This window comes from Scomber japonicus, chromosome 9 (genome assembly GCF_027409825.1).
Source record: "Scomber japonicus isolate fScoJap1 chromosome 9, fScoJap1.pri, whole genome shotgun sequence".
Taxonomy (NCBI): domain Eukaryota; kingdom Metazoa; phylum Chordata; class Actinopteri; order Scombriformes; family Scombridae; genus Scomber; species Scomber japonicus.
Genome location: NC_070586.1, coordinates 4,459,333 through 4,472,222, shown reverse-complemented (window position 1 = coordinate 4,472,222; position 12,890 = coordinate 4,459,333). Strand labels below are relative to the sequence as shown.

Sequence of the window (12,890 nt, the reverse complement as noted above, 5' to 3'; positions counted from 1 at the left end):
GTTTTTGGAGACTTGCTCACTATCATACTGGATGTATTTCCTCCTCGCGCTGCTACTGTCCGTTACCTTCTTCCTCCAAGCCGTGGCCGTCTGTCTTTTTACGGTAGCCGTGTATAAATACAGCCGACTTGGTCCTTTTAGACGGGGGGAAAGTTCGGGGGGCTCGCCTCCTTCAGCCGTCATACAGCCTGCAGAGCTACCTGCTTGTAACAGCAACCAGATACGGGAGGGGTGGTACTTCACACTGCAGCTGCACACGACCTGAGGGACCTCCACTCTCTCTGACGAGACGTCACATTAAAAAAACAGCTCATACCTCAGGAACGGTGTGACGGAATATTTTAGTGGTTTTGAAACCGTGACAAACCTTGAAACCGGTAACTGGCCCATGCCTACTAAGGACTATAACTATAACGATAGTCACACACACACACACACACACACACCTTGACTCCCAGGCCGGCGGGGGTCAGCTGCTGGTTGTTGCGTTCGTTGAGGCCGTCTTCTCCCATCAGAGACGTGAGGTGCTGCAGACAGTCAGCGTGACCCTGACTGGCTGAGATGTGCAGCAGGTTGTTACCGTCCTCGTCACGAATCAGCTCCAAGTTATCTGCTGCAAGGTGAGGCTGCAGGAAGAGGAGGAGGAGGAGGAGGAGGAGGAGGAGGAGGAGGAGGAGGAGGAAGAGGAGGAAGAGGAGGAAGAGGGGGAGAGAGAGAAAAAGGAGGACAAAAAATAAGACATTGCAACTCGCTGACATCACCTTCACCTGACGACATCACCTCTGCCTGATGACATCACCTCCCTCTGATGACATCACCTCCCTGATGACATCACCTCCCTCCCTCTGGTGACATCACCTCCCTCCCTCTGATGACATCACCTCCCTCCCTCTGATGACTTCACCTCCCTCCATCTAATGACTTCACCTCCCTCCATCTGATGACATCATACTTCCCCTGATGACATCACCTCCCTCCCTTTGATGACATCACCTCCCTCTCTCTGATGACATCACTCACCAGCAGTGAGATCTGTCCCTCTCTGACGATGTTGATGATGTTTTGGTTCTTCTTCGTCTCCTCGTCCACCTCTCCTCCTCCTGCTCCTCCTCCACCACCAAACCCCCTCGGCCCACCGCTGCCTCCTCCTCCTGCACCTCCTCCCCCACCTCCTCCTCCTGATCCAGGAGTCCAGGTCTTGGAGCCGTCCTGCCTGCAGCCAGGCAGAGGGAACATCATGGCCGCTCCGCCTGCAGGCTCAACGCTCCTCTGGCTCTGAGAGTCTGGGAAGACCCTCGCTGACAGCAGCTTATCTGGAGGAGAACACAGCAGAGGAGTCACTTCATGTTTATATACAGGAGGGGAAGGAGGAGGAGGGGGGGGGGGGGAAGAAGGAGGAGAAGAAGGAGAGGAGGAGATGACAGAGAAGAAGAGGAGTTGAGGAAGAAGAGGAGGAGAACACAGAGAAAAGGAAGAAGAAAGGAGAAGGAGGAGGAGGAGGAGGAGGAGTGGAAGGAGAACAGGTGATAGTATCTACCTGCATCAGAGAAGGAGGAGAGAGAGGAGGAGCAGCTGAGGAGGCTGGAGGAGGAGTGCAGCTCTGGTTGGTAGCTCCCTGCAGCAGGAGAGCGATGGAGGAGGTGCAGGTCTGGATCCATGGACTTAGACTTCCTGAGGTCAGACCATTTCACCGGAGACAGAACGCAGTACTACAGGAAACACACCACAAAACCTCTGAGTTTAATAATCAGGAACTTTACTTTTATTTTAAACTAAACTTTGTGCTCTGTGTAGAAATCTGCTTTGTGTACCGGAGTCTGCGAGCTGCTGCTGCCCAGGCTCAGAGGCTCGTTGTGGGGTAACGCGGTGCTCTTCAGCCCCCCTCCGCGGTTCCTCTCCAGGGTTCCTCCGCTCAGGTTGCTCCCCGACACCGAGCGCTTGTCGTGGGGGACGCGAGGCAGCGTGGACATCTGCTGGCTGGACTTGATATAAGGCACGTCCAGGATCTCGTCCATGTCCAGGTCATAGTGCTCCAGCTCCCCAAACAGAGCCTGGTGGTTGTTGCCCCCGACGACGCCCACGCCACCGCCCCCCACGCTGCTCTTGGCCTTCCCGCCCGGACCGTCGGAGGAGGCGTGGCTGGGTTTGTCGTCCTTGCCGTCCTCCCCCGGCTCCCCCTGACTCTGGAGCTTCCCGTCGCAGTCTGAGTCGGTGGTCTCCGGTTGGTGTTTGAGAGGCGAGACTCTCTTCACCGGCCGGAACTTGCTGTGCACCTCAGCGAGCCCCGTGGGTTTGATTCCCCCTCCGCTGTGAGAGGAAACGCCACGACTCCAGTTGATGGCTGGAGCTGCAGGACGAGGAGATGAGATCAATGAAGTTGAAACAGAGTATCTGAACATTTTAAAGACCACATTTAGGCAAAGCAAAAACAGAAACATTAAAACATACAATTAACCCCGTCCCCCCCAAATAATAATCATAAAATGATTGGTCGGTTTGTGTAAAATAATCATAAAATAATGATAAATAACATAAACTTGAACTCAGATCTAATTTAACACCTTAACTCCTACAGTTCCAGACATTTTTTAGGACATGATGTGGTTACCTGGTCTCTCCTCAGCCTGGCCATCGCTCCTCCTGGACAACTCTGGGATGCTCTTCAGAGACGTCACAGAATACTACGAGACGAGAGAGACACAGAAAGACATCAGAGAGACATCAGAGAGACACAGAAAGAGACGAGAAAGAGAGGCATCAGGAGACTACAAACTCTAGTCAGGAAGATCTGATAAGAAGTCAATCCTCAACAGTTTTGATTTTTTATGTTATTTGATTATATTATATATCTGGGTTAGTGTTGTGGCTGCTCTCTTCAGTCTTGTGTAAAGATGTAAAAGATGTAGTTTGTATTTGATTCATTCATGCCTGCAGTAGAGTAAAACTGAAAAACTGCAGAATTTAACATCAAATAAAACTTTTGCAACTTCTCACATGGACATAAAACCAGATTAAAAAGGACTGCATTGCTAAAAAAGTGAGTAGGGCAACACCTTTGTCCTGAGTCTGTCTGGTTTGACTGTTTATAAAGCATAAAGTATTTAAATTATCACCTAATTCTGTGTTAGACCTTTTTAAGCCAACTTAATTCCAAGTTATTATCACAAGTTTTACACATATTTTTGGGAAATTATAGTCAACAGCCCTCATTAAGAGAAATTATACCTCATTTTTAAGTTGACGCCTGTTTGTCCAGAAGGGTTCAAACATGTTCAAAAGTTTAAAAGGTTATTTCCTGCACAGCTGATCACCTGCTTCTAAACTGTCTTTTATTGAAGAGTCTAACTTCTCTATGCAGAGTTAAGTTTCTCGGTCTGTTTGTGTTGGCTTGAAGCTGCGCTGGTTTTTTTTTAGTGTCCTGGCAGTTCGGCTGCTTCGCGTTGGTGGCAGCGAGGTCAAACGGGACGATGTGGTTTCTGTGTGTCCTTTATCAAAGTCACAGCAACTTCCTCCCTGCTGATCTCAAGTCCTTGTTTAAACAAAATCAGACTGATAATGAAGCTGCTCTGTGTCACGGTAATGGAAATAGTTGTTGGAGGTATTGATACTGTTAAATTTTTCACTGCAGCATATCAGCACTTCTCTAATGCATCGTTTAAAGGCAGAAGAAGACAAATAGTGGCCCATGGGCAAAACACATAGACTGTATAAAAGAAATGGACGTAACATCTGTGGCATAACCCATTGGTTTGTGGACTGCTGCTCGGAAGCCAATAGTTTCTGATCTGGCCAGCACCATCTTGAAATTTTCAGGTGCATGCTGGGAAAAATAAAAACACGGATTCTACTTAGATGGACATGAGGCGGAGCCATGGGCGGAGCCATGGGCGGAGCCATGGGCGGAGCCGGGAGGTTGCGAGGGCTGGATCTCGAGGACATTGGTCAATCAACCTATCAATCAGGACGTAGCCACGCCCTAATGCATACCCTGCTTTATCGTCACATATAAAATCAGGGAGGCCAAAATGTCCCAAATGAACATCATACTGCATTGAAGAAGGCTTTAAACTAGCGATTGAGACCATAAACACATTTTGAAAACGTTTACTGAGGTTAGAAATCAAGTGAGAAGTTGGTGAATTCTCCATTGACTTGTATAGAGACGGTCACCCCCTGGTGGCCTTTTGATAGAATGCATTTCTAAGTTACTTCGGCGTTGGCTTCATTTCAGAGGACTGGAGGTCCCCGCCTGGCAAAACCTGGGCCTCCAACAAAAATATATGGCCCCATAAAGAAACCTATACTTTTCCCTTTTATCACTTTTGGGGCAGCGGTGGTTTAAAAGTTAGAGAAGTAATCGGATCGTCGGTTCAATCCCCTGGACCAGCAGGATAAACCAGACTGTGGTTGTACTGGGCATTCCCTGGAAAAGAGAGCCTTGCTCCCTAGCGACTACTTTTCTGAAAGGCTGCTGAGAGACTTAGTCGGCTCTTATCTGTGACACGTCCACAAAATCATACTGAAGTCCAGATGACGTTTTTACTGAAGTTTATTTGAATGAAAAAATCAAAAAGGACTGACAAGCAGCTGTTCCACAAACATGTAGAAACCCTGATGTGATCTGACTGTAAGAATAAAGTGAAAGACGATGGTGATGATGATGACGATGGTGACGATGGTGACGATGGTGACGATGGTGACGGTCAACAGAAAATATCAGAGCTCTACTAACTCCCCTTTTCCAAAACTCCCGCCGCCACCCAGGTGAACAGGTAACATAAGGGGACACCCATGTGTCAATCAATGCATGTGACGCAATACGTGTGAATAAATAAAGGTTCAAAAATAAAGAAATCTACAGGTAGATACTGTAAATACAAGGCTCATCTCAATCCCTCAATACCTCTTATAACACTTAGATCAGGGGTGTCAAACATGCGGCCCGTGGGCCAGAACCGGCCCGCCGAGGGGTCCAATCCGGCCTGGTTTCCTTCTTCCTCTTTCCCTCCCTCCCTTCCTACCTTTCTTCCTTCCTTCCTTCATTCCTTCCTTCCTGTCTTCTCTTCCTTCCATCTGTCCTTCTTCCCTTCATTCCTTCCTTCCGATCTTCCCTTCCTTCCATCTTTCATTCCTTCCTTCTGATCTTCCCTTCCTTCCTTCCTTCCGATCTTCCCTCCCTTCCTTCATTCCTTCCATCTGTCCTTCTTCCCTTCATTCCTTCCTTCTGATCTTCCCTTCCTTTCCTTCCTTCCGATCTTCCCTTCCTTCCTTCCTTCCTTCTTGTCTTCTCTTCCTTCCATCTGTCCTTCCTGTTTTCTCTTCCTTCTCCTCCTTCTTTTCCTTCCATCTGTCCTTCCTGTATTCTCTTCCTTCTCCTCCTTCTTTTCCTTCCGTCCTTCCATCTTTCTAATGGTCCGGCCCACATGAGATCAAATTGGGCTGTATGTGGCCCTTGAATGAAAATGAGTTTGACACCTCTGACTTAGATGAATAAAACAAGTACATAACATAATTTATCCCATCTGACCCGAGCAGATTAGTGTCAGTCCTTCTTCAGCTTCAACCAGGAATAAAGCAGGTTACTGTTCATTGCGTGTGGATTACTGATGGGAATTATGACACCCTCCCTCAGCTACAACCCTAAAACTGTTTTAAACAAGCAAAACAACCCCTGCTTATGTTCACTGTGTTCACTTATAACGTCAGCACTCAAATAAACAGTGCTGAAAAAGATCTGGCCCATCGTTGAACCTAATTGCTGACCTCTGGTTAAAAGGTCTCAGTGAACTGTGAAATTAAAGCATTGAAGAAATAAACAATTGGACACAGAACACACATTCTTCCTATAATGGAAATATCGCATATCGTTTGGGAAAAAATGTTCTTCCAACGCTGCTGCAGAAGTTCCCACCAATGTGTTGCACTTGTGAGGCTGCTCATCCCACACCGGCTTGATGACGGAGCTGGTTCCCTGATCAGTCTCTATCTTTGCTTCTAAGGTCATCGTGAGAGCCTGGAGGTTTGATTTGGACCTTTATCTCGCTGTAGGATCGACTAGGTGGAGACCAGAAGCTGCCAATCACTCACAGTGCAAGTCTGGATCCAGTATAAGAGCTCCAGACCATCATGCATCCTCCTCCTCCATGCTTTAATACAGGCTGAAGATTTGTATGTAATTAATAAAGGTTAAGACCCCTGCAGCAGAATGAAACTTTCAAGAAAAGGCTCTTTTTTAAAACTCTGAAATCTACATTTTCTCTGTTTTTTGTAAGCTAACCTCTATTTTTTAACCTGTGGCAGTTTACCATTGACCTGTGTGTCATTTAAAGTTATTAAGATAAGATGCCTTTATTGTCACTGTACTTAAAATACAATGATATTGGTAGTGCCCATCACAGTGGTATTTTGACATACTACTGCATACATTCATCAACACACACAATCAATCACGACCCTTTATAAAACTATACAAAAACAAAATAAAGGCAGGTAAAATTACTCTAAGACAAGACTGTGAGTGCAAGAGACTGTGAAATATTGTACAGGTAAATAATGAAGTGTGTTTATTGAGAGTCTGGATGGCTTTGGGAAAGAAGCTGTTCAAGAGTCTGTTGCTGCGTGTTTTTAGTGACCTGTGCCGCCTCCCTGAAGGCAGCAGGTCAAAGTAGTGGTGACCTGGGTGTGACGAGTCCTTTGTAATGTTCTTTGCTCTGGAGAAGCAGCGGATTCACTGGATGAACTGCTTATGTTTCAATAAAAAATGGATAAATGGGAGCATTGTAAAAAGTTGAACGGATGTATTAGAAGAGCTGGATACTGGACAAAAAATGGTGCCCATTGGTTTCTAACTTCCAGGTTTACTTCCTTGTTATGAGTCCTACTGATTACACTCAGTAGTGTTTCCTTCTCTGCCCACAGTACATTGTGATGAACTGATTTTTAAATCTCTTTTCTTGGCTTGAGGGAAGTTTAACAAATATAAAACCTCCATGGATCAATAATTGATAACATAAAGAGTCGTAATTGAGCTTGTCTGCAGTTCGAGGCGTCCTGTCAACAGTAAATGTCTCTTTTACAATGGTGGTCTATGGGGAAATGCTGTTTGGACCACCAGGGGGAATTTTTCAGCTGCAATATCACGAGTGACCACTAGGTGAAACCGGCACCATATCCATCTCCTATAATACATTCATGAGTAAGATGCACTAAGTTTTGTTCTAGTCAAAAGCTACATAGCAGCAGTTTGGTGGAGCTGCAGTTCTTGTGGTGTGTTAGAAGTTATTTAAAAAGGCAAATAAAAGTATAACTCTGGGTACAGCAGCTGCAGTTTGTCAGATGTTTAGTTCCTGTTGTACTTACCACTGAATCATCAGAGAAATCGATCTCATCCAGGTCCAGGTATTCAGGAGCCTCCATCTTCACACCACATCATCAGCCTCACCAGCAGCTGCAGATTTAAAAAAAACACACACACACAAAACCTCATTATATCAGAGACAATCTGCTACCAGGAGACCAAAATGATAACCTAGAATTCAAAGCGATGAGGACAGTGTTCATGTTAACTGGATAAATGTATAATTTCTGTACCTTTCTTCCCTGTTTTTAAGTCTTCCTGACATTGAGGAAAAAACAAACTGACCAAAAAGCCAGAATACACTTTAGTTTGTGCTATTTTTAATGTAGCAGCATCGTTACATAACTCCCTTAAATATGATGAAGAAAATGACTTTTGGGTTTTAATATAACTGTGATATGATCAACAGGAAATAAAAGAGGGGAACCGGCTGCAGGAAACTGAGCACAGTCCTGCTGAAAGCTGGAGTCTGACAGCTTTTCTGTGTGTTTCTGTGACTTTATTCTCACTGCGATGACAAACTGCTGCTCAGTGAATAAAGAGGAAACTGTGGAAACAACAAATCCGATTTTCTATTCTGAGGAAGGATTGTCCCCTGCTCGCTCACCGACCCGGCCAACAAAGGCTGTCGTTTTGAAGGGAGTGAAATCCCTCTTCTGCTCGGTGAAACTGGAAGGGTTTCAACAGTGTTTAAAGCTCAAACTGTCAAGTGCACAAACTGCCTGAGCTGTTGTGATCAAAGGCAACAAACAGCAGGATAATCAGGACTTATCAGAGAGCAGCATGACTCGCAGCGCGCTCAAAGCTTTAAAGACGCAGCCTGAAGCGACAGAAGAACAAGAGCCGACTGAAAGCAATCTGTCAGAGGAATAAGTGGCACCACTGAGCCTCTGTTTGTGATAAAAGTCCTAGTGAAGGCTCCAACTTGTTAGTATATTCTCTGCTGAACTGCTTTTTGCTTCATACATTTAATTAAAAGTGTATCAATTGAAAATAGAATCATATGGAAGAAGAAGAATAACAATTAAAACTATCATAAGTCCCAAAATAAGTTTTAAACTGAACATTTTGAAGCAGATTTTTCTGATTCAACCAGTTCAATTCATAGAAAAACTGTATCATGATCTCTCAGGGTATTAACACTGGTGAGAAAATAATCACATTATGATAGAAAGTATTGGAAAAGGCTAGGGCTGGGTACCATTTAAAAACTTATGATACCAGCACCAATCCATGAACCCTTAAAGTGATCCTGATACCAGCTTAGTACTTCATTAGATTCCCATTATTTAAAGGTTTAAAAATCAGGGACAATGCAGATTAATAAAACATTTTAACAAAATGTAAACATGCCAGAATTAGCCAAAAGGCCATTTTACATCTGCTGTCCCTGGACTGATGTTAAATAGTCACCCTAAAAGAGATGTAGGTCTTTTATGGTGTGTAACAGTGTGTAGTGTAGACTCACTTTAGAGCGTTTAGGAGGCATCTTAACTGCTGAACTGCTAAGAGCGCTAACTCAAATTCACCACGACTTCACCACCACAGACGGGTCGTAGCTGCTGTGGCAGTGGACCAATCACATGACGCATTAAATCCAAGAACACTTGTGTTGATTGGCTGTGAGCAAGTCCGTACAGATATCTACAGATAGATAGATTTTCTAGCTCTGGGTGCAAAAAGGATCGATTGCAGGTATCGTTTCACGGGAGATGTTTCGATACCACCTGCTAACGATTTATTTCAGTCAATACTAGGGATGCACCAATATATCGGCATTGCCGTTGTTGACTAACATCGGCCTTTCTGTAAATAAGATACAATTTGTTGATGTCAGTGGCTGATGTTCTGGTTATTTGCAGTCAGACGGTCAGAGCTAATGAAGTACAGACAATTCTTCTTAGGTAAGCAGTTGTTTATCAAAAAGAAAAACAGAATTTCTTGCAAAAGTTATTAAAGATGAATTTGTGCTCATTCAAAGATAATGTAATGACGGGCTAAATTACCATAAAACTATTCAGATTTTGTTGTTTTGTTTTTTTACAATGATTTCTTTGTTTCCCAGTAGAATAAATAATATAAAACATAACGTCATCAAAAACAACAAAAACAGCAAGAACAGAATGAGTATAAATCGGTTATCGGCCAAATTCTTATTTCAAACATCCGTATCGGTATAAGCTCAGAATGTCACAATCGGTGCATCCCTAGTCGATACATTAAAAAGGCATCGAGCACCAATCCCCAGCCCTAGAAAACACTGAATATTGGTTTTCTGAGTACACGTCGGTCTAAACAATTGAACCAATTAGCAGCAATTTGTGGTTAAAGCGTAGGACTTCAGACTTAAACATCTACTGTTCGGGGAAGTGTTGTAACTGCGGAACATTTCCTCCAAGTGTTTAGTTTGCTTTTGTTGACATATTGACTGTCAGCAGAAAAACTTTGAGCAGAGCCCAACCGATAAATCAGCTGATATTTCAGTAGCAGTGTTTAAATCATTTGACAAGTATGTTTTAATCAGTGTTTGTCCAGCAGAGAGCAGCGACAGTTTTATTGTCATTAATCCTGCTCAGCACATTTCATTGTTATAACTTAAAAAAAAAGAAAGAAATGTAATGGAAACTGATCAAAAATGTTTATTTATGTTATGTAGTCATGGAGCCTACTTTCTCCATTTCCATGAAGTCATTTCCTCGGGTCAGTGTTGGTATGTTTGCTGAGAGGAAGGTGCACATTCCTCTCCTTCATCTGATCAACATTTATATGAGCCGTGAACTTGTGATGTTTGAGAGATGTTTGTTGGCTCGTGTTTAGTCTTTCTGCTCACACAGGTTTCCTGCCCCGACCCTTAAAGACAGAGGTGTCAAACGTACAACCCGAGGGTCAGAACCGGCCTGCCAAGGGGTCCAATCAGAGACCCCTGGAGAAATTCGCAAAGTATGAAAATTGCAGAAAAGTAATTTGTCCAATTTTTCAATAAAACACACTGCTGTTCTCGTTTATTTTCGCTCTCCATTCACCTTCAAGGCTTCTAGATATCAAGCTTGAGATAACTGACTTGCAACATGATTCAGATGTGAAGGACAAATTTGGACATATGTTATCAGTATCTCTTAGAAAGGTAACTCCACATTGACAGACCTTGCTACAAAATGTTTGTGCATGTTTGGGAATACTTATCTATTGTGAATGAGCTTCTTCTGTGATGAGCATCAATAAAACAAAACTGTGCTCCAGGCTCAAACACAAGCACTCGAATGACAAACTTGAAACTGGTATCCACTCTCAGGATTTGACACCTAATATTGATGCACTTGTGAAGACAAAGAGGTGCCAGGTTTCAGGAGCAAGTTACACTGTGAGCAACATGCTGCTTTAGGAGGTTTTTCCACCATGACTAGAATACAATGACTATGAAAAAACATATTTAAACCATTCGTATATTAATCATCAATCTGCAGCTTCTGTGCAAAATAATCATAATTTTGTTGAAATTACGCAAATTTTTCTTAAGACAGAGACCAAACTATCCCATAAAGGGCCATAAATGTGGCTGCAGGTTTTCATTCCGACCAAGCAGGAGCACACCAAGTTCAACTCATTTAATCAGCTGATCTCAGTATTCAGACAGTTGATTGGTCAAATTATGTGCTCTGGATTAGTTGGAACGAAAACCTTTATGCAATAGTTTGGACCTGCCTGTCTTAAAACATCTCAGGCTGTTCATCTGTTTTATAAATATACGGTTTATTATAGTAAAGTTATAATTATATCTTATTTTAAGGTTATTATGCAATGGTTTTACTGGTCCAGTCCAGTTGAGATCACATTGGGCTGCATGTGGCCCTCAAACTAAAATGAGTGTGACACCCCTGCTTTAAGAAAAAAGGAGTAAACTTCCCCTTTAAACTGTCATTATGGGTAATGTTTCCAAAGCAGTGAATCTTTCTTCGATTATCATCTTCATCAACAATACGTATGTTTTATTTATGCATTTTGAAGGGTTACATTTGATTAATATTGCTGCCAAAGTACAATTGAGAACCATTTTGTTCCAAATGAGGGGAGAGATTGATACCACCTGGGTCAAAGTGACCCTCTGTGATGGGCCACAGCAGGTGACAGATATAAAAGATTTTGGGGCCAGTGAAGGTTGTTTCCTACACTAATTGTCTGCAGAGGTAAGTACTAGCATGTCCAAACTATTCCATTTTGTTCCAACCAATCAAGAGCACAAATGATTCAACTAGATAACTGTCTAAAGACTGAGATCAGTTGATTAAGTGAGTCAAGCCTGGTCTACTGCCGGTTGGTGGGAATGAAAATCTGCAGTCACACTATGAACCTTTATGGAATAGTTTTATACACTTCTGCTGTAGTCGATCTGAATAAATGTTCATATTCTGAAAGATCAACGTCGGCATGATGGTCCATCCTTCCCACTAACACCACCAACCTTCCTCAAGTACAACACAGACTAAAGTATCTACAGTCCGTCTAGTACATCAGCTACCAATCACTGTCTTATTTGTGTCTGATTATCTACTGTAGTTAATGAGGACAATTAGTTTACATATTTGGTTGCTTGGATAAATTATGTATCAACGTATAAGTTAGAGGTGTGACGATACACTTAGCTCACAAGGCGAGATGAGATTTTAACACTATTTTTAAGAAAACTTCAATGACGAAATATGTGACTGAAAAAATAACCACTGATGCTGGACACTGTTACAGCTTTTCACCTTGACAAGAAATATTGTCACATTTTAATATTGCTTCTGGTACAGAGTGCACTGGTCTGATTCTAGCTGCTGACAATGCTGAATAGTTACTGCACATATCGGCATCATCACTGGTTCAAGTCCAGCAGGAACCTTTTTTTCCTTTTTTTGGATATCAAACCCATCTCTCCCCCCTCGTTTCCTGCCTGCCACTCCATTATACACTGTCAAACAAAGGCAAAAATGCCAAAAAAACTATATAAATATTGGTATCAACTTCAAAAACTCTGTATCAGTCTGGTTGTATTTCTATGACGTCAACAAAAGTATAAACTACTCACTTTGTGTTGCCTCATCTGAACGAAAGTAGAGGTCAAAAAACATAAAATACCAAACTGCTGCTGACTACGATCTCAGTTTACAGTACTAATTTGTTTATTGGGATCACGTCCCTTCAGTAGCTCAATATCAAAACATATAAACGGCACAATAACAAACAGTACAAGGCAAAAAAAATACACAGGACACAAAGGAAATACAAAGCTATACATAATAGAGGCTCGTAGCGCTGCCATAGAAATTGAAATGAAACATGTCATCAACTCGCTGTCATCCATCTACACTGCTCTCATGTTTTCAAAAGTGCCACGAATCAAAAGCTCCTTATTATCTTCTTAAATTGTTTTAATTAAGCTGTAATTATTTCCATACTGTGATGTTTTGATGATTGTAATTACTCGACGACCATGTGAATGAGTTTAACTACTCGAGTTTAAATAAAGCTTGAAATGAAAGCTTGAAATTAA

At 42.8% G+C, this 12,890-nt stretch overlaps 1 protein-coding gene across 1 annotated transcript in view; it reads right to left on the bottom strand.

Moving 5' to 3' along the window:
• sncaip (synuclein, alpha interacting protein) overlaps nt 1-7,450 on the bottom strand; it is a 10,168-nt gene extending 2,718 nt beyond the window's left edge. The window contains exons 1-7 of the mRNA XM_053324863.1: nt 7,360-7,450; nt 2,609-2,681; nt 1,812-2,347; nt 1,538-1,709; nt 1,218-1,313; nt 1,021-1,157; nt 447-626 (exon numbers count right to left, since the gene is read on the bottom strand). Of these exons, the coding sequence (XP_053180838.1) occupies nt 447-626; nt 1,021-1,157; nt 1,218-1,313; nt 1,538-1,709; nt 1,812-2,347; nt 2,609-2,681; nt 7,360-7,416 (1,251 nt within the window). The 5' untranslated portion in view covers nt 7,417-7,450. The remainder of the gene's footprint in view (nt 1-446; nt 627-1,020; nt 1,158-1,217; nt 1,314-1,537; nt 1,710-1,811; nt 2,348-2,608; nt 2,682-7,359) is intronic.
• Between the last annotated feature and the right edge of the window lie 5,440 nt (nt 7,451-12,890).